Here is a 21,706-nt window from a genome sequence, read left to right on the forward strand (position 1 = left end):
CCCTGAGCTAACATCTGTGCCCATCCTCCTCTATTTTATATGTGGGATGCCTGCCACAGCATGGCTTGATAAGCGGTACGTAGGTCCATGACTTGGATCTGAACCAGCGAACCCTGGGTCACCGAAGCAGAGAGTGTGAACTTAACTGCCATGCCACCAGGCCAGCCCCCAATTCATACTTTTAAAGTGTATAATTCACTAGTTTCTAGTGTGTTCAGATTTGTTTATGTACTACCACTATCAATTTTCATCATCCTGAAAAAAGAAACCCTATATCTCTTAGCCATCACCCTCTATTCCCCGCATGCCCCCCAGCCCTCAGAAACCACTAATCTATTTTCTGCCTGTAGATTTGCCTCTTCTGGGCATTTCATATGAATGGAATCATACAATATGTGTCTGGCTTCTTTCACTTAGCATCACGTTTTCAAGGTTCGTGTATCAGTATTTCATTCCTTTTTTTTTTTAAATTTCCATTTTTACTAAAAATCTTTGCTGCATCTCACATCTTCCTCTTTCTTGTTTTACTCCCTCATTTTGGTAGAGCACTTTCCCAGTAGTTTCTTGGAAGGGACACTGAGAATACAAATTTTTGAGGCCTAGAATGTCGGAAAACATCATTATTCTAGCCTCATACTTGATAGTTTGGTTGGGTATAGAATTCTCCATCATTTTTTGACTCGTAATTTTGAAGGCACTGCTCTGCTATCTTCTGGATTCCTGTGTTTGTTGTTGAGAAATCTCATGCCATTCTGCTTCCCTTTCCTTCTGAATTCACTTCCCCCCATTGTCTTCCCCCGGAAATGCTAGGATTTTCTCTTCATTCCCAGTGTACTATAATTTAAAATGATGTGACTTGGAGTGGACCCTTTCTCTATTCATTAGGTTGGGTACACAATGGGCCTATTCAATCTGAGATTAATGTCATTACACACCAAGCAATTTCTTGAATTGTCTATGACTTCATTTCTTTTTAATTGCCAAATAGTATGCCATTGAATGGATAATACCACATTTTATTTATTCATATATCAGTTGACGGATATTTGGGTTGTTTCCTTTTTGGGGCCGTAATGAACAGCACTGCTACACACATTTGTGTACAAGTTTTTGCGTGGAGATATGTCTTCATTTCTCTCGGGTCTATACCCAGGAGTGGAATTGCTGGTCATAGGGCAACTCTGTGTTTAACCATTTGAGGAACTGCCAGACTGTTTTCCAAAGCAGGTGGACCATTTTGCATCCCTACCAGCAGTGTATGAAGGTTCCAATTTCTCTACATTCTCACCAATGCTTATCTCTCTTTTTTATTACAGCCATCCTAGTGGGTGTGAAATAGTATCTCATGTGGTTTCAATTTGCATTTTCCTGATGGCTAATGACATTGAGCATCTTTTCTGCCTGCTTTTGCAAATAAAGTTTTATGGGAACACAGCCATGCCAGCTCACTCGTTTACATATTGTCTACAGCTGTTTTCTCACTATAGTGGCAGAGTGGCAACAGAACCTACAAAGTCTAAGATATTTACTATATGATCCTTTACAGAAAAGCTTTGCTGACCCTGGCTATAGACTATAGAGCCTTATAATCTTTACCATGAAGGTTCGTTTAGGTCTAGTTCCCAGTGTTGGAACTGCTAAGCAAATGTTAGTTTCTTCCCTCCTTCCCTCTCTTCCTCCTTCCTACTTGGGACAGACAAAATCAGGTGTCCTTCTGCAGCTTACTTTTCTCCCTGAGCCGTCTTCCCCTCTCTCAGGCCCTCCCCTCCAGGTATATCTTTCTACCAGGTGCCACCTAGCACCTGTCTTACATCAGCCTTCTCCAGGAGGTTTCCCAGGATGGGGGCTTGCCAGGAGGGTGCTGCTATCCTGGGGGTCCTCTAGAGGGGAGGGGACGCCAGCCTCAGGGTTGATGGCATCATCAAGGTAATCTCCCAGGGGGAGGAGTTCCCAGGAGGAAGACTCCTAGAAGGGAAGGAGGCTGGGAGTCATCCCACTCATCCTCAGGATGATAACTAGAGGGGGCCAGGGTCCCCAGGGCTTCCAGAGACCCTCCCACAGAGGGTCAGGAGCATCAGTGCAGAGACCCCAGACTCACCGCCCTTTCCCCAGGGTCTTCCTCCGCTGAGTGGAAGCATTGAAATGATGAGTCTTCAGGGACAATGAGGAGGAGGAGGCTGGGCGTCTCTGGAGTTAGGCTGGTGAGAAGGAGCTCAGGCTGGGTGCCTGGGGCTGAGGGAAAGGGACCTGCTGTGGCCTGAGCAGCAGGAGGGCCTCTAGTCCCCTCACACCTCGTTCCCCGCAGACCCCACCTGGTCGCTTCTCGGCTGCTTAACTGCGGCAGATTCCTCACTGGTCTCTCCACTTCCAGTCCTGCCTCCCACCCCCTCCAGGGCAGAATAGATTAAGAGTCAGGCTCTAGGGCACCATCCGCATGCAAACCGGCTCCATCCCTTCCAGCTGTGTGACCTTGGGCACCTGCTTACTCTCCTTGGGGTGTGTCCTGATCTGTAAAATGGGGGATGGGAAGGGCACCTACCTCCGTGGTTGCTGTGAGCTTTGAACTGGATAACCCATGATGAGGACTTAGAACAGTGTCTCGCTCAATAGATACAGTTACTTTTGTTTATCAATGTTCAGAGCATTCTTCCTGAAATAGAAATCTGACAACATTGGTCCTCTGCTGGAAACCCTCCCGGGATCCCCATCCCCGCCCCCACCCCCGACCCCGGCTATGGGAAGGGGCTGGTTTTGACACTGACCTTGCCAACCTGCCCATGTCTTTACCACCCCCACCTGCCGACAGCCCATCGCGCCCCTGCACCCCCGGTCACCACTCCACCCTGGGCCCTTCGTCAAGCTATCACCTCTGCCAGGCTCTCTCCTCTGGTCTCTGTCCCCCTCCAGGACTTCCCTCCTGACTCCTGCTCACAGCAGGTGCATATGGCGGGCCGGGGTGGAAAGGGGTGCTCATTTGATGGACACCACATGACATTTGGCGAGGGCCTGCCATGAAGCAGAGTCCCAGCCCCTGTGGACTTTGCCCACTGTGGACCCCACTGTCCCTTGTTGTGTTTGAAGACATTCCCCGTTATTATCCTCTCTGCACCAAGCGGATCATGTATGGCTTGGATTAATTTAAAGTTGGAGTCATGTAAAATTTATTTTACAGTGGAGCCAGGCGGGAGCCGTTCGGTTTTGTTCAGATGCTCGTTGCTGTGGCTCCTTTCCTGCACCTCGTGTGTCAGCAGCCTCTTCGAAAACCGGGCCTCGGGCGCCACCTGGTGGTGGTCTCTGACACTAACAGGGCAGAAACAAGCCGGGGAATAGAAGTTGTCCACACCCCTCTCCCTTGAATTGTCCCTTCCTCTTTCCCTAGAAATAGACTTGCTGTAAAAGTGACAGAACGACAATCGAGGAAGACTTTTTTATTTAAAAATTACATTTTTCGGGGCTGGCCCCTTGGCCAAGTGGTTGGGATTGCACGCTCTGCTTTGGCGGTCCGGGGTTTCACTGGTTCGGATCCTGGGCACGGGCTTGGCACCGCTCATCAGTCTACGCTGAGGTGGCGTCCCATATAGCACAACCAGAGGCACTCACTAGAATACACAACTGTGTACTGGGGGGTTTTAGGGGGAAAGAGAAGGAGGAAAAAAAAAAAAGGATTGGCAACAGTTGTTAGCTCAGGTGCCAAAAAAAAAAAAAATTACATTTTCGCAGTTATCAAAACAGTGCATGCTCATTGTAGAAAATTCAGAAAATATAGCAAAGAATAAAGAAAATAAGTCACTCTAATTCCATCACCCAGAATAATCACTATTAATACATTGGCATCTTTGTTTCCAGTGTTTTTCTCTGCATATAATCTTCACATGGCTGAGGATTAGTGTGTATATATATTTATGTACAAATACATATGCATATCTATGGACTCAGTTATGTGTAAACATATGCACAAAGTCTTAGTGTGGGGGTTAGTGGGGGTGTTGAGAGATGGGTGCTAGTGTCAGACCACCATGAGTTTGAATCCTGTCTTTGCTTTTACCGGCTGTGTGACTTGGGCAAGTGACTTGACTTCTCTGAGTAACAATTTCCTTCACCATGTGTAAAATGTGGCTATGTTGTGAAGATTAAATGACACAAAATGTGCAAAATGCTCAGTACAGTGCCCGGGAGAGCTAGGTTTCTCACTGATAACAGGTTAACACGTAAAGCTTAGTCTGCCTATCTGATTCGTGGCAGAAATCTCCAGAAATGGGTTGGATTTCTGGGCCTAAGTATATGAAGAGCCTCAAGGTTGATACAGTTTGCCAAAACCAAGAGGAAAATTTCAACCAAGATCTCACGCCTCCAGCCCCACAGTTGTTCCATTTCTCTCTATATTCTTCCAGGCCCTATTTACGCAGAACAGTTTTTAAGCCTTGTAATTACAATGCTTGCACCAGTTTGCTTAATGTTACATCATCTGCATTTTCCTAAGTGGCTGAAGCTGTCATTGACAGCATTTGCCATGGTTTGCTTAACTATTTCCTTATGCTGAGTATCTGAGTAGTTTAGTTTTTCACTCGTTCATTCAAGAACTAGTTATTGAATGCCTGCTCTCTGCCAGGCACTGACCTAGGCATGGGGTCAACAAGAACTGTCCACTCATCACTTCCGGCACTTGGACTCTGGCCAGCGGGACGGACCACGACAAATAAAGAAGGAAAGCTCTCGCTCTCAGCTGTGGTGAGTGCTGTGAACGACAGGGAGAGAACTACTGGAGAGACCTACATTTTTTATACATTTGTGTATTTTTTTGGCAGTAGTCCTGGTCCCTAATTCTAACCTGCTCTTTGCTCCTTGGCGGCCCTAAGTGAAACTTCTCTTTGAGGAGTCCCATGTGAGGTTGGATTTCCACTAACACATTTTAGAGTTTCTGGAGAAATCAGAGCTCACCGTGGTGGTCACAGACCTGACAACGAGCTCAGATGCGCTTTGTTTCCTGTTCTCCTTCCTCTAAGGCTTGTGTTTCAACCTGTCCAGTCTGCTCCCTGCCCCTCAAAGGGGCTTATGATTATCTCCTTCTTAAATCTACTCTTGCTGCGCCTTTTCCTCACCTGCTTCTCAATACAGGACCCCCACCAGCCCTGGGAGCCTTCGAACCACTCGGCAAAGGTGCCCCCTGCTGGTGGACAAAGCCTTGGTGGGCAGAGCAAAATTGGATTTCAGCCCCTTTGAGCCTCTTGAGTCACCTGCATGACTGTGCATGGCAGCCCTGCCCACAGCCTCCGGAATGACCACTCACCTATTTTCTATCTACTGGATTCTTACGCCGTCTCGAAGACTCAGCTTATATTCTCTCTCTTATATGAAATCCTATCTAGCTTTCTAATTCACAGTCAATTCTGCATTCTTTGAACTCGTAAATAATTTTTTTGACTCTTTGCCTCACTTGGCACTTAATTGTACACTGCCTTGTGATTCCTCCTGTTTTCCTCTGTTGTGTCATTATTTCACCTGAAGAGGTCTGATTTAGATCGAGAGATTAGATATATCACTATAGATGTATTATTTACTCTGAATGCTGAAAGAGAAGGAGGCAGAGAAAGAATGTTCTAGGCAAAGGGAAGGCTACGTGCAAAGGCCCCAAAAGAGAATATTTTTGAGAATGCAAGGCCAAAAGGATTGTCTCTACATGGAATGGACTTCTCAGATCTGACAAATGAAATGGAAAACAACTTATTAAGGTATGCATTCATACTACCTTCTGAGGGCCTCTTGTTCTAGCCCCTGGAAATGGAGATATAGAGATGAGTCAGACCAGACATATTTCTTTCCAGACTAATGGAGGAGACTAAGATGATTTCCATACAGTGTGAGAGACACACCATGTAGAGAGTTATCATGCATGTTAGTAGAAGGGTAGAGAGAGTAACTAATTCTACCTGTGGGCACTGAGGAAAGCTTATTCAAAATGGAGACATCTGAGCGGAGTCTGATGTAGTAGTCAGGCAGAGACACAAAAGAGGAGAAAGTCCAGACAGTGGGCACTGTGTGTTCAAAGGCATGGAGGCAGGGAGAGGAGTGTGGTTTCAGAGAATGGTGATCGGGAAGGGTCTCAGGACAATTAATGTACTTGGACTTGATCTGAAGATGGCATGAACCTAGGGGAGGTTTCTAAGCAGGAGAGTGGCAGGTCTGGCTGCGGTGTGGAGAATGGATAGGGGTGTGGTGGAGACTGGAGGCAGGGAGACCCACGAAGAGGCTGGTGCAATGGGCTAAAAGCTTGAATCGGGACAATGAAAATAAGGGTAGACAAGAGGAGAAAGACGGGAGAAACATTTCAACGTAAAACCTGTAAGACTTGGCAATGGGCTGGTTTTAGGAGGCTGGGGAGAGGGATATGTTAAGACTTTGCAACTCTCAAGCATGGATGACTGACTGAAGGCGGTGCCCCTTGCTGAGACCAGGGATGCCAGGAGGAGAGACAGGATTTAGGGGAAAAGGTTGGCGGAGAGAGACTGGGGGCAGTGAGGCCTTCTTGTTGGTACCATGGACAGCTCCAAGACTCTCCACAGGCCTTGAATAGCTCCATGGTTCTTGACCCTGGCTGCCTTAGAATTAGCAGAGGAGCTATTGTACCATGCAGACTCCCAGGCCGACCCAGATAATCTGCATCAAAGTCTCTGGGGTTGGGGTTCAGGAGCCTGCATTCTAAATAAGCACCCCAGGTAACTCAGGTGCAGGCGGTCAGATGACTACACTTAAACACTGAAATAAAGCCATGCTGGGCACCACAGGAAGAGATGAGAGCGTCCTCTGCTGCCAAAAAGGAGATCTGGACCTCTTGAGTTTCTGACTTGTACACTTCGAGGCAGTTTAATTCCGCAGTGAAACTCTGGGCCAAAACAAAGAAACAAGAGACCTGGGAAGATGAGAAAGGAAGAGGGGTCACCTTATTTGATAACTTCTGTGTTCCTTTCACCCTATAGTGCAGAGTGTGGCAAAGTTCACTGGTGTGCAGTTACACTCACTATCTTCAGTCAGGGGTGCTGTCACACCTTGCCAACTCCACCCCCTGAAAAACCAAATGTGGCTCCTTAAGGTGAGAGGGAAGAGGCCTCTCTTTGGATTGCCTTTAAAAATACATGGTAACCCAGAGGATTGAAGGCAGGGACTTGAATAGGTATTTGTGCATCCAAGTTCATAGCAGCATCATTCACAACAGCCAACAGGTGGAAACAACCAAAATGCCCATCGATGGATGAATGGATAAAGACAACGTGGAAGATACACAAATGGAACATTATTCAGGAATGAAATTCTGACGCATGCTACAACATACGTGAACTGTGAAGGCATTATGCCGAGTGAAATAAGCTAGACACAAAAGGACAACTATGGTATGATTCCACTTATATGAGGTACCTAGAGTAGTCAAATTCATAGAGACAGAAAGTAGAATGGGCGTTGCCAGGAGTTGGGGGGAGGGAGGATGGTGAATTATGGTTTAATGGGCACAGAGTTCCAATTTGAGAAGACGAAACAGTTCTGGAATGGATGTTGGTGATGGTTCTTGCACAACGTGAATGTACTTAATGCTGTTGAATTGGATGCCTAAAAATGGTTAAAATGGTAACTTTTACCTTATGTTTATTTTACCACAATAAAAAACATATGGCACAATAAGAAAAGCAGTGGTTAATGTCCTCAACTTGACTGGGAATCTGTAGGGCTTCTCCACGGCTTCCCCATCCCATAGGGAGCTCTCTGAGAACAGGGGGTGTCTCCCCTCTCGGGATGGCGGCCCTCCCAGGCCCAGCAAGGTGTTTCTACAAAGCTGCTCCCCGAGGGCCTGAACTTGTCACGTCCATCATCAGACTGAAGAGCTGCTGATGGTGGAGCTCCCTAGAATGGGTGAGGTTGTGTCTCCTCCTTCAGATTGGAGTTATCCCGGCGAGTGTGTACGGGGCCAGGGGAAAGTGGGCCTCTTGTTGGAGACTTTCGTCTCTCCTGCCCAGTCCCCAGGCTCCGGATCCCCGCAGGCGCCCAGCACCTTTCTATCCTTCTGTCACCTCCGGCCTCTGCAAGCTCTGCGCGCTCAGAAACCCCGCGCGTTCCCAGCGGGCGTTCCCGCGGCGGCTTTCCGCCCTCTTCCAAGATGGCCGCGGCCGCCTCTGTGACAGGCCTGGTCACGTGGGCACCCTCGCCTATGAGGTCGCTCGGGCTTGATCGGCGATTGTCCCTTCCCGGGTCCCGTCCCGAGGCGGCGACTGCCGCTGTCAACCGAAGCCTGAGCGATCATGGCAACGGGCTCGGGCGGGGAGCGCGTGGCCGCGGTGGCAGCAGCGGCAGTTTGGTCGCGGGCCGGGGCGGCGGAGCGGCGGCGGCGAAGGCGGTGGTGGCACAGGCGCTGGCACCGGCCCTGAGCGCCATGCAGCGGGGCAGCTCCGAGAGGGAGCTGGCGGCCGGGTGGGAGGCGGAGGAGGCGGCGGCGGCCAAAGCGCAGGCGGCGGCGAAGCAGGTCCGCGCGGACGCGGGCGCGGCGGGCGAGCCGGAGCGCAAGGCGGGGGAGGAGCCGTCCAAGGACCCGGCCCCGGTGCAGCCCCGCGCGGCCGACGAGGGGGATGCCCGCAGCCTGCCTCGGCCGCCGCCCGCGCTGCCCCTGTCGGAGCCGAAGCCGGCGCCCGCGCACGGCCTCTGCCGGCACGGGAAGCCCCGGTGCAAGGGCCGGAGCTGCAAGCGGAGCTCGGGCCGCGGGCCGGACGGCCACCGCTCCCAGCGGCCCGTCACCGTGGACAGCTCCAAGGCCAGGACCTCCCTGGACGCCCTGAAGATCAGCATCCGCCAGCTCAAGTGGAAGGAGGTGAGGCCCGCCCGGCCGCGTGGGCACAGGGGGGGTGGACAGGACGACCTCAGTGGAGCCGGCGCGGCCCGGCCAGGGCTGGGGGCCGAGCTGCTGCCGTGCGCCACGCTCGAGACTGCTTGTCGGCCGCAAACTGCTCAAGAAGGCTCTCAGACCCCTCCAGGGCAAGTTAGCCCCTCCTTCCTCTGGCTCCCCTGCAGCTCTGTGGTCTCCAGTCATGGGCACTCGCCTCCCCACGTTGTAGATATTCGTTTATAAGTGTCTCTTCCACCAGCTTGTGAGTCCCCGGGACCCCGGACCCTCTCTTTCACGTCTTCATTTAAGTTATATTTGTTTAGCGTTTACTGTGCGACTCTTGGGCAGTGGAACAGTTTATACTTGGGAGGCACACAGACCTAGGGTCTCACCACACCCTGCCTTTTAGCCGTGTGACTTTGGGCAAAGGGCTTCACCTCTTAAACCTATTTGCTTCTCTATAAAGTGAAGCTACTAATACCTCTCTCCTAGTCCTGTCGGTCTCAGAAGACTCGCTGCTTGTAGTGTAGCACAAGTTTGCAATAAATGGCAATCTTACCACCCTCTCCTCTCTCTCTCTTCCACCATCATTATCACCATCATTCTCATCAGTGCAGACACTGTATTTTACGTTCCAGGGCTTGGCGGGTGTCAGGAAGCGATGGGTGAACGGGCAAATGGAGGAATGGGTTATTTGTCCCTGCACCCATTTTAGACCTGGCGGGGGCTGGGATGAAGCACCAGTGACATCCAGAGGTGTCTGTTGCAGTTGGCTGAGTGATTAAAGTCATTTGACTTCATTTGCAGCATCTGAGGTTATTTCCTGTGTTTTCAGGAGTGTCAGGATTGTGATTGAGGGTAATCAAGTCTGGAGACAGACCCAGACGGCCTGCTGCCGGAACAGGGCTCTGCAGCAAGCAACATGAGGCTGTAGGTACTTAGCCCCGGGCCTGGGCTGTGGTGGACATTTGGGAATGGTTCTGTGAAGTTGGAACATGCCGAGAGATGGCCACAGAAAGGACTGAGGAGGTCAGAGGGTTGATGTCGCAGCAGGAAGGAGTCCTGTGGTCTGGAGGGAAGTCAAGTCTCAGGCAGGGCAGACTTGCAGGTCGGTAGGCATTAGCTATGGGGGAAGAGTGACTCCAGGTGTCAGGGCCCCCATCCTTGGGGCCCAGGATTCAGGGAAGGAGTTTCATGTCTAGGAAACCTGGAGAAAGTGAGGGAGGGCTTCTGGCTCTGGACAGAGTCCCAGGTCCAGGCTAGAGGTAGGAGGACCAGAACAAGATAAAACTGGAGAATTTGTCAATGCGAATGAAGAGAGATTCCGGGGAGTGAAACCAGGCCAGAGAGTCAGGCAAGGCTGCTCGGCCCAAACAGGGTCTGTGCTTAGCTTAGCCCTGTGGGAGAGAGACATGAAGCTGGCTAGGTGTCGAGAGATGGAGCCAGAAGGGCTCAGAAATCAGCAGGCATCCATGGCGGCCCAGGTTTTCACTCATCACACAAGTGTCTGCCGTGGATGCCGGGCCCTGTGAATCCAAGATGCTTAAGATGTAACCCTTGCCCTCAAGAACCTTACGGTTTAGTAGAGGATAAAACACAGGTAAAGAAAGCATGCAGTAAGGACAGGGCCTTTGCTGCTGCTTCCTGAAGTGCTCTTTTCCCAGGTATCTGCCTGGCTTACTCTGTCACGTCAGGTCTCTAATCAAATGCCACCTCCTCAGAGAGGCCTTCCCCCGTGATCCCTCCACCGACCCTTGCTCTTCTGTATTTTTTTTTGCAGCACTAAACTCTACCTGACATCATATTTGTTATTGTTTGTTTATTGACTGTTTCCCTCATTAGAATGGAAGCTCCGTGAGGGCAGGGCTTTGTTGTATTTACTGCTGTATCCTCGGGTGCTAGGCACATAGAAGCTGCTCAATAAATACTTGCTGACTGGATGAATATTTATGTGATGAGTGTTTCTCTCCCTCTCTGTAAAGGTATAGGTGCTGTGGGAGGTGGGGGAGGACCACCTCAGAAGGGCTTCCTGGAGGAGGGAGACCTGAGCTGAGTTCTGAGTGCTGGAAAGGAGGAGGAGTTATTTAGGGGCTGTCGACTTTGGATCCCTGATAGAGTAGAATGGGCAAAGCAGAGGTCCATTCGGGGCTCTGCACGTGATTCACGATGGCTGGATTGATAGAGTGGGAGGCCGAATGGTGAGAGATGAGGCTGGAGAAATGAGCAGGGGTCAGATTGTGTGCCATGCGGTGCGATTTGGACTTTTGGCGGGGGAAGACTTTGTGAGCCGCTAGAGAATCTTAAGATTCTTCCATTTATCAGCTATGCTCCTTTGGCAAGTGAGTTAAACTCTTTAGGTCTCAGTTTGCCCATCTGTCAAAGGGGGTGGGTTGAGCTAGTTCAGTGGTTCGCAGCCTCTCTTCTGCTGCAGCCACATAATGGTAACGTTAGTCTACAGGAGGACATGCCCTGGTGAACTCAGTGTGGTGGGCAGTTTCCAGGTACTATCTGTAATTGGCTCCTCCACCCCCAAGTCTGCCTTTTCCTGCCGCTCAGAAACAGATTGGCATGTAAGTGGCGATGCTCATTCTAGTATATTTTAAAACATAATTCACTCACAACAATAAGACTTTACTATTAGATGTGTGATTAGATGTGTTTACCTAATGTCACTCTTCCCTGTTAGTCTGTGAGGTCCTGAGGGCGGGAGTGGTGTCTGACTTGTGTCCCCAAAGCCCAGCATATGGTAGGTGTTCCATAAGTATTCACCGAATGAATGAATGAAATTTTTGCAGCAGAGCTCACATCTCACCTTGACACCCTACAATGTGGAGTTTGAAAAGTGCCAGACTAGGAAAACTTTAAAGTTCCTTCCAGCTTTAACCTATGATTATGGTATTTTTAACACCTACTACAAAGTTGACCATGTGGCAAGTAATATATCTATAAATTGGGTGTGAAGTGCAAACACACCCTCTCCAGGCCTCAGTTTCCCCCTCTGATACAGGGGTGATGTTGGACAAGATCATCTCTAGTACTCAGCCCTAATGTCCTAGGAGCAGGAGCGTCTGCTGGGGTTGGGGCCCCAGGATGTGAGCCAAAGTGTCCCTTGCATGTCATGATGTGCTGCTGCAGGGTTTGGGAGTCCCCAGCTGGCTGGCTTTGGCAGGGGTGGGCGGGTAGCCCAAGTAAGAAAGAAGGTCATGAGCACCAGCTGGAGTGACAGCGCTGTGTCTCCTTGTGTGTAGTGAGGGGCTGCACAACATGATCCACTTAGCAGGGAGTGCTGAGCCAGCTTGTGAGCTCAGACATTTTCTCGTCTACAGGGCGCCGTCTCCCTTCCTCTTTCACTGTTCTCTATTCCACATACATCTAACGACAACAATGGTGACGGTGAGCAACCACAACAACAATGAGCCCTTACATAGCTCTCCCGCTGCCAGGCACTCTTCTAAGTGCTTTGCATATAGACAATAATTTGATTCTCCCAACAACCCAGTAAAGTAAGTGCCTTTTTGTCTCGATTTTATGGAGGAGGAAATCGAAGTACGCAGAGGTCAACTTACCAGGGGTCGTATAGCTAGTCAGTGGCAGAAACAGGCATTCCATTTGGAGCCAGCCTTCAAGTCTCTGCTCTTCCCACTGCTCCCTGTTGGCTGTCTGTCGGCAGACCCTGGGTTAGGGGTTGCAGGTATAGATGTGAATAGGGTTCACTCCTTGCCCTCCAGCAGCTTCCAGTGTCAAGGGCAGACATGCCTACAGACGAGTGCAGTCCAGTCTGGGAGCTGAATGGGTAAAGGGCCTTCCACACAGAGTAGGAACAAAGGCTGGGAGTATGGATTGGGTGTTATATGCAGGATGGGATGGTGGCAGCTTGGGGAGCATGTGGGAGAACGGAGAGAGATGAAGAAGGAGCCAGATCATGGAGGACATTGAAGGCCGTGCCAGGAAGCTTAGCTTCTGACTGAATATGATCGCAGGCTCTTGCCATATATAGAGCAGTCTCGCTTGCCCACTTTCTGTCAGTCAGAAGTGAACCACGCCAACTCTCTGGTGAGTCAGTTCTCAGTCCTATCCACTCTGGTCAGGTCTAATTCAGCTGCGCCCACAATGTTAAATTTGTTTCCCAAAGGAAAATTCACAAATGTTAACTCTGTAAACCTGCAGATAAGACAAAAGTTTATTCTGAAAATAGCGAATCATGTTTACAAAGTCATTACCGAAGTTGCAACGTAAAAGAGAGGCATGGTTCCTGGCTCATAGTAGATGCTCAATAAATATTTGTGGAATTGTCCACACGATTCCAATCCTGTGAGCCTCTCTCCCCCCATCCCCTGTGTATTCTTTTCCAGTTTTGACACCCTCATTAAAGAAAGCCTCCGAGAAAAGACACCATGGAGAATAAATGCCACTCTTGTTGTGAGCTGCCGTCCTTGGAGATGTAGGCAGTGTGTGTGCGCAGTGGTGCCATGGACACCAGCTAGCGTGAACGAGGGCACTGAGAGATTTGATAGAGGGACCTTTGTTGATAACAGTTTGCATAAGCCCCTGTCCCAAGATCCATTGCCGTGTGAGCTCTTTGTTTCAGAGTTGAAGCTGTATGTTGTTTTCTGAAATTTATCTAGCCTTTCCTTAGAACATGCATACACTTAGTATATTTTCCTGCTTGTAACTTGTATAATCTGAGTTACTGTTTATTAAATATCTATTATGTGTTAGGCATTGTATGAATGCTTAGTAATTAATTAATCCATGGTAAATGGATTATTTTAGTTAACCCTCCCAGCAGCCCTCTGAAATAGATCCTAGTATCATTTTCAGCTTACAGATGAGGAAACTGAAGTTTAGAGAGAGGCTGGCACAGGGCTAGCCCACAGCCACACAGGTGACAAGTGGCAGAACCATCCAGAGCCCGTGTTTTCAGCCTGTATACAATCCTATACTGTCTTCTTTGCTAATTCTTTGCTAAAATCCACTCTGTAAGGAGTTATTCTATATTATTATTCCCAGATAACAATTAGAGAAACTGACGTGGGCACAGCAAGTAAGCGAGAGAGTCAGGGTTCCAGCAGTAGGCTGCCTTGTTCCAGAGCCCACTTTTTGGTGTGTGTATAACTCTCCACTTCCTAACCCTCCCGTTCCTCATCTGACTCATAACTCTCAGATGACAGTGGCGTTGCTCAGAAGCAGGAGAGCAATATTGTAAATAGGACTTAAAATAAAACACATTGAAATATATCCTGCCTGGCAGAGGGGGCCGTTGGTGCCCGCCCTCCCAGTCCTCTCTCGTTGCTGCCTTCAAAGGAGAAGCAGTTCCGCGCCATCCGCCAGCCGAGGTGCCCTGCTCCCCTGTGGAATGCGAGCCTGCCAGACGAATCGCTGCATCTCAGATTCCTCCTGGAAGAAGATGGGGTATAAAATGAAACATGGGCTAGTTTAACCTTCCCTCCCTTTCTCGTTTCAATGCTAGTCATTTACTTTCCGTTTTTTGAAAACAGCATTGTGTTTAAGAATGGTTTGTATCTTATTTCAACAGAGTTATATTTTAACATCTAGTTCCCCAGAATTTTTCCTTTGCAAGTTAAGCTTGTCATACCATAAAAATCACAATTCAATACCACTGTTATCTGAACAGCGCAACGTGTGTAATAGCTCCGTGAATCCACACTAATGCCTTAAGCAATCCTTTGAAAAAGACAGTAAATACCAGGGGCTCATATTCAAGTTCTGTAACTACTACACATTAAAATTTCAGTTTCTTAGCAGGTATTATATTGGCTAGGGCTGTTTTCCATGTTATATGAACAGGAATATTTGTAAATAGCCTCACTTTTGGTAGCATTCTGGATTCTGGTTTTGTATCAGCAGACGTTGAATGCAAAAACCCAATCATATGTGTTCTTTTTCTTTTAAATCTATTCCTTAAAAAGAACATATTATAGTAGGGCCGACCCGGTGGCTCAGCAGTCAAATGTGCATGTTCCGCTTTGGCGGCCTGGGGGTCAGGGGTTCAGATCCCGGGTGCGGATATGGCACCGCTTGTCAAGCCATGCTGTGGTAGGCGTCCCACATATAAAGTAGAGGAAGATGGGCATGGATGTTAGCTCAGGGCCAGTCTTCCTCAGCAAAAAGAGGAGGATTGGCAGCAGTTGTTAGCTCAGGGCTAATCTTCCTCAAAAGAAAAAAAAAAAGAACATATGATAAAAGTAACAGGCCACTCTGTATGTGCCTTCTCCAGAGGGGGAGTGTCATATGCTGGAGTTGGCATCTACTTTGGGTTCAGACAGATGAGCTAAAATCCTTGTCACTAACTATGTGTGTGACCAAACTGTGAACTAAATACAGAACTTTTCTGAATCTCAATTTGTTCAACTATAATGGTGGGCTGGTGATACCTATCTTGCAGAATTTTTGTGAGATTAAATGAGGGGAGGTATGTAAATTGCCTTAACCCAGTGCTTGGCACACTCTAGGTGTTCTGTTCATGTTAATTCTTTTCCTTCTAGTGGTTAATTACAGACATTGGTTATTTGATCTTTTTTTTTTAATTACAAAAAAACTGTTATAGAATTTAGTCTGCATATACAGGTTACTGGTTAACCAGAACAGATATGACCGGCTCATTTGAATCATTAACAAATATTTGGAGGCTATATTTGGGTTCTTGGGATACAGCAGATAACAAAAACACACAGATTTCTGTGGGCTAAGGGACGGTTACATTTGAATGAATGTCAACGTGATGTAGTCTAGGTTTAAAATTTTTTAAAAAATGCTGATTTCAAGTTCTTTTCAAGTCAATTATACTTTTAAGGTTTCATGAGTTTAATTGAATTTTTTAAAGCCTGCATTCTCGACCTGTGCCTGTTTCACACTCTGGTCTGTTAATTATATCCATCACCACGGGAAACTTATTTTAGCTATTTGAGTGACATCAGTATCTTAACTTTCGTGTTCACAAAACAAATATGGTGACAAGTTTGCCAGGAGAACTGAGGTTATTGTGTGTGAATATCCCCGTTGGCTGCATGGAGATGTGAATTTCCTGGGTCGATTTCTTTACTCCTTCCTTGAATCCGTAGGCAGTCCTCCCCGCTGACCCTGGAAAGACCATAGCCAGACATGGGTTTGAATCTTGGCTGTGTGGCCCTAGGCAAGTTGCTTTACCTCTCTGAGCCAAAGGTCTCTCGTCTCTAAGAGTAAGCATAAAATACTTGGTAGGGTTGTTGTAAGGATTAAATCAGAAAAACCTTTAAAGTGCCTGGTGCTTAAAGTACGAATACCTGTTGGTTTGGCTTACCCTCTGATGAATTTCTACGGCATCTCAATTAAATTTTGTAACAGAAAATTGCTGATGTGAACAGGCAGATAACCTTGCTATTCCTTTCTTCCGTTTTGAACCCCTCTTTTCCTTGTGGTTGCTCCTCTGCAGCTGAGTCATGTCCCGGAGATTCCTCTGCAAAGGTTATCGTTTTGCTGGAGAGAACGACGATCATGTTTCTCTCTTCCAGACAGACTAGCATCTCTCTTCCCGTGTTGCATCAAGTCGCGCCTTGCCTTCACAGCTGCCTCGACTGCCATTTGTGTACACACTTGTTTCCCTGGGTGTTTTTGAACCATTATCTAGTAATTTTTATAAATGCTTTGTGAGTCCTAGCAGGCATTTCTGACGGCTCCGTCTCTTCCCCCATCTGCTGCTGTGTCATCTGAGAGCAAAACCTTCTCATCTTTAGGAGCGCAGGGCGGTTTGTCTCCTGTGCCGTCATCCCCAGGCGCAGGGTTACTTTTCCGAGAAGTCCTTCAGTCCATCTGCCTAGAACTCTGAAGAAGGCTATTTTTCCTATTTTGTTTTTTATGCTCATAGGGAGATTTTAATTCTCTTTGTGTCAGAACTGTGGTTTATTGGAATTTTCAAAAGCAACAATGGGAAAATTTCTGGACATCTTATTTACAGATACCTTTGTTCAATTTCCAAAAGCACTGTGTGCTTATAAAAATGTATACAGTTCCCAAGTACATCAAATGAAAACCAAAAACCCCCACTCCTTGCCTTTTCCTCTTCGTCTCTGTAACACCAGGATTACAGTTCGGTGTGCATCTTTCCAGATTATCTTTCTTTTTCCTGTGTGTATCAGGATCACTAAATTGTGCTGTAGTAACAAGCAACCACAAAACATCAGGGGCTTGATACAACAGAAGTTTATTTCTTGCTCACACTTAGGGGTTCAATGCGGGTTGGGGGGTGGGGGAACGGGGGTCTCTCATTGTCTTGGTTCAGAGACCCAGGCTTCTAGCTCGACCCCAGCTTCAGGGAGTCACTGAGGGGAAGGGAAGGTGGTAAATTGTGCCCTGGCTTTGAAGACTTCTAAGAGGCCTTGCTCACATTTCATTCACCAAAGCAAGTTACATGGCATGGCCACCTCCAGAGGGGCTGAGGATGTGCCGTCCTGCCCTGAGGAGGTACAGAGGAGAATCAGAGTAGCCGTGCCAGGGACCACCGCAGTATAAATCACATGTAGAGATACAGGAGGACATATATATTGTATATAAATGTAAGCACTAACAATTTTTACTTTATTTTAAATGCTACAGTTATACTATATGTATACTATATATAGGATATATATATCCTAGAATATATCCTATATGTATGTTGTAATAATACTATATAGTGTTTGGCAACCGCTTTTTCAGCAGTACCTCGTGGACGTCTTTCTCTGTTAGTACACATAGATTTATTTCACTTTAATAGCCACCTAATAGTCCATTTTCTGGATGTACCACCATAAAATTTATTGATGGATGTTGTTTCCACGTTTTTTCTTTGCTGTTACAAAGAAAGGTGCAGTGAACATCACTGTTCAGTTATTAAGTATGTACTTGTGCAAATACTTCTGTGGGATAAATTCCTAGGACTTGTTGGGTCAAAGGGTACATGCCCTTTATATTTCGATAGTTACTATCGAATCGCCACCCACAGTGTTTGGGAGTACCTGTCTTCTCAGATTCTCTCCAATACTGTGTCCTGTTAATCTCCTAAATCTTTGCCAAACTGGTAGGTAAAAATATGTTCTTTTAATTTACACTCCTCTGATTATCCTGAGGGTTGGGCTGTTTGTATAAGTGTGTTGTCTCTGGACTGCTTCATCTGTGAAATGGCTAAATGTATTCTTTGTTTATTTATCTTTTGGGTTGTTTACGTTTATATTTTGTTTATGTTTTTGTTACTGGTTTGTAAATATTATGAATAGTTACTTTTTGTCTCCTAAGTGTTGTCACTCTTGTTCCCGTGTTGATTATTTACACATCGGCTAGAGAATCATTTGCCTTGCATGAGCTTCGTTATTATAATTAAATTTTTTTCCTTCCCATTCATTAAAAATCGGCCTTAATTATTATTGACTTGTTAGCAATTCTACTTTCAGGTGCTATTAAACTTCCAGTGAATTAACAGGTTTTGTAGGGTGCCTCAGAGTCTCACGTTTCTGTGGAACTAGATATTTTGTGTGGCCCTTTCACATACACGTATCTGGGTTGACCGTCACTTTGTGCAATGAATGTGTAGACTTCATTCATTCTGGCGGACAGATGTCAGTGCGGTGTGGAGTCAGATTTGGGTTTAAATCCTACCACTTATTGAAATAAGCCAGCGAGAGAAGGATAATCTGTGTATGACTCCACTCATATGAGGAATTTAAAATTATGGACTAAGAACAGTTTAGTGGATACCAGGGGAAAGGTGGGGTGGGGGGTGGGCACAAAGGGTGAAGTGGTGCACCTACAACACGAATGACAAACATTAATGTACAACTGAAATTTCACAAGATTGTAACCTGTCATTAACTCAATAAAAAAAAAAAATCCCACCACTTATTAGTTCTGTCACCAGGGGCGTTGTGATACTTATCTCATAGGATTGTGTCCCATTTTCATCACAGATGTAACGTGTATGGCAGAGTCAGCGTGCAGGAAGTATTGGTTCTGTTTTAACTCTCCCATTTTTCAGAGGTGTTAAATGACACACAGCTGAGAACCAGAGGCTGGGGCTCCTGGCTGTCAGGCCAACTCTTGTTCCAGTGCACCATACTGTCCCTCTGAATCGAGTATGATTTCCTGGCCCCTTAGAAATAAGACCATTGAAAATTAGTTGTTTTTTTTTCAAAGATTGGCCCTGAGCTAGCATCTGCTGCCAATCTTCCTCTTTTCTTTTTTTTTTTCTCCTTCCCAAAGCCCCCCAGTACATAGTTGTATGTTCTGGTTGTAGATCCCTCCAGCTCTGCCGTGTGGGGTGCTGCCCCGGCATGGCTTGATGACTGCTGCTAGGTCCGCGCCCAGGATTAGAACCAGCGGAACCCCTGGCTGCTGAATTGGAGCACAAGAACCCAACCTCTCGGCCATCGGGCAGACCCCAGAAAATTAGTGTTTACTTAAGTCATTCAGTCCAGGACCGGGCTTCGAGTCTGGCTGTTAGTTTTATTTAAAAAGAACATTTATCACTTATATAAATAATCCTGATACGTTGTTTAAAATATTAAAAATTTGGAAAAAAATTTATAATCCCACCACTGGGATACAATGACTATGTTCATTTTGAAGCATTTTATTCTTGTATTTCTTCTAGGCATAAATTTTATGTTTTATAAACCTGACATAATTATGTTAATGTTTTACAAGGCTGATATAATTTTATTATGTTAAAATTGATGCCCACAATATAATTTAAACATTTTCCCATGCTGTAAAAACTATTCATAAATGTCATTTTAATTGCTGCAAAATATCTCATTCAGTGAAATGTATTTCATTATTTATCTTCATGTTATTAAATGTTTCGATTGATTCCTCTATTAAAAACTTTTCTGTAGTGTTTTTTGCGCTATAGTTCATATTCATTTTCTTTTCTTTTTTTTTTTTTGAGGAAGATTAGCCCTGAGCTCACTGCTGCCAATCCTCCTCTTTTTGCTGAGGAAAACTGGCCCTGAGCTAACATCCGTGCCCATCTTCCTCTGCTTTATATGTGGGACGCCTACCACAGCATGGCTTTTGCCAAGCGATGCCATGTCCACACCCAGGATCCGAACCAGCGAACCATAGGCTGCAGAGAAGTGGAACTTGTGCACTTAACTGCTGCGCCACCAGGCCGGCCCATATTCATTTTCTTAAGATAACTCTACAGCCGTGAAACACTTGGGTAAAAAGCATGTGCATTTTAAGGCTTTTGTAAGGAGTTGCCAAATTGCTTTCCAAAAGAGTGGCAGCAATTTATACTCCACAGCGTATGAGAGTTTCTATCAGTGCTCACTTCTGAAGAGTATAACGGCAAATATTGGGGAAGATAGTGAAATAAATTAATCTTCTTCCTGCCTTTACGAAATCGAATTCCAGTGACCAGTGCCTCGTTCGAAGTGGGGCATTTTGATATGGCTCTTTGGGTGCAGCCTTCACATCTAAATTGAAACAGCCATAACAGAATGTAAAGCCACTTTTTGACTTTCAGATAATGTATTTAGTGGATATGCTTGACTTTCTCCCTATCCTTGACCCTCTCCCCACATCTAATTCCTTACCCCATCCCTAATCTTCTACCCGCGAGGTAAGGCTTAAGCATTTCACATGCAGTTAGGCAGTGAAACTGCCGAAAGCTTCAATAGGTTATTTCCTAGATTTTGTTAAAATATCTCTAGTGTAAAAAAAGGATACATTAAGGGCTGTATTAAAATGTCGTGTGCTATCATTAGAAATTAGGGAAATAAAAATCAAAAGCATAATGAAATATCATTTTGTATACACTAGGATGTCTATAATGAAAAAGAGAGATAATAAGTGTTGGTGAGGACGTGGAGAAATTGGAACTCCTACATTCCTGGTGGGAATGTAAAATGGTGCAGCCATTTGCAAAATAGTTTGGCAGTTCCTCAAAATGTTAAACATTGAATTACCACATTGCACCAATTCACTCCTGGGTCTATACCCAAGAGAAATGAGAATACATGTCCACTAAAAAACTTGTACACTAGTGTTCATAGTAGCATTGTTCACAAGGGGCAAAAGCTGGAAACAATCAAATGTCCATCCACTGATGGATCAGTGAAATGTGGCATATCCACACAGTGGAATATTATTCAGCCATACAAATGATTCAAGTACTGACACATGCTGCAACATGGATGAAAACATGTTATGTGAAAGAAGCCGGTCACAGAAGACCGTGTATTATGTGGTTCCATTTATATGAAACGTTCAGAATGGGGAGATCGACAGAGACACAAAGTAGATCAGTGGTTGCCCAGAGCTGGGGGTAAGGGAGGCTTTTGGTGGGAGAAGTGGGGAGTGACTGCTAGTGGGTGCAGGATTTCTTTCTGGGGCGATGAAAATGTCTCTAAATCAGTTGCGGTGATGGTTGGACAACTCTACGACTGTACTGAAAACTGTTGAATTGTATCCTTTAAAATAGGTGAATTGTATAGTATGTGAATTATATTTCAATGAAGCCGGTGAAAAAAATGCCGTGTGCTTATCCAGGTCTCATCACTGAAGAGCACTTGTCCTCTAGGTAGTAGTTGTAAATGTTCTTCAGGAACTCACATCTGTCCAGTGCCCTCTGTTGATTCTGCATTGCGATATTTCCTGTTAGTGGTACATGGACTCCTTGTACACCTGTATCTAATGGAATTCTGTCCTCGTGGCACAAAATAGTGGCAGCTGTAACAACACTCCAAACTTTCATCTGAAGAGTGAGTTTTGGGTTTTTTGGTGGGGGGAATTTGAATATTTGCTCGAAGAATGAAGTTCAAGCTCTTTACCGAGGTTCCATATGGAGCCTCCCATGACCTAAGGTGTAAT

The 21,706-nt window shown here is 46.4% G+C and overlaps 1 protein-coding gene and 1 long non-coding RNA gene across 3 annotated transcripts in view; one reads left to right on the forward strand and one right to left on the reverse strand.

The window, feature by feature from the left end:
- Window positions 1-2,952: 2,952 nt before the first annotated feature.
- LOC139046342 (uncharacterized) lies at window positions 2,953-17,021 on the reverse strand. The gene is made up of 3 exons (XR_011506246.1): window positions 12,430-17,021; window positions 5,928-6,907; window positions 2,953-3,619 (listed from the first exon to the last, which is right to left on the reverse strand). It is a non-coding gene; the product is annotated as an uncharacterized lncRNA (long non-coding RNA).
- TTLL11 (tubulin tyrosine ligase like 11) overlaps window positions 6,983-21,706 on the forward strand; it is a 228,725-nt gene continuing 214,001 nt past the window's right edge. Inside the window, exon 1 of one of the 2 annotated variants that reach the window (XM_044778859.2) lies at window positions 6,983-8,848. In XM_044778859.2, the coding sequence (XP_044634794.1) occupies window positions 8,144-8,848 (705 nt within the window). In that variant the 5' untranslated portion in view covers window positions 6,983-8,143. The remainder of the gene's footprint in view (window positions 8,849-21,706) is intronic. The other variant, XM_070518831.1, reaches the window with a different exon arrangement.

This window comes from Equus asinus, chromosome 10 (assembly GCF_041296235.1).
Source record: "Equus asinus isolate D_3611 breed Donkey chromosome 10, EquAss-T2T_v2, whole genome shotgun sequence".
NCBI lineage: Eukaryota > Metazoa > Chordata > Mammalia > Perissodactyla > Equidae > Equus > Equus asinus.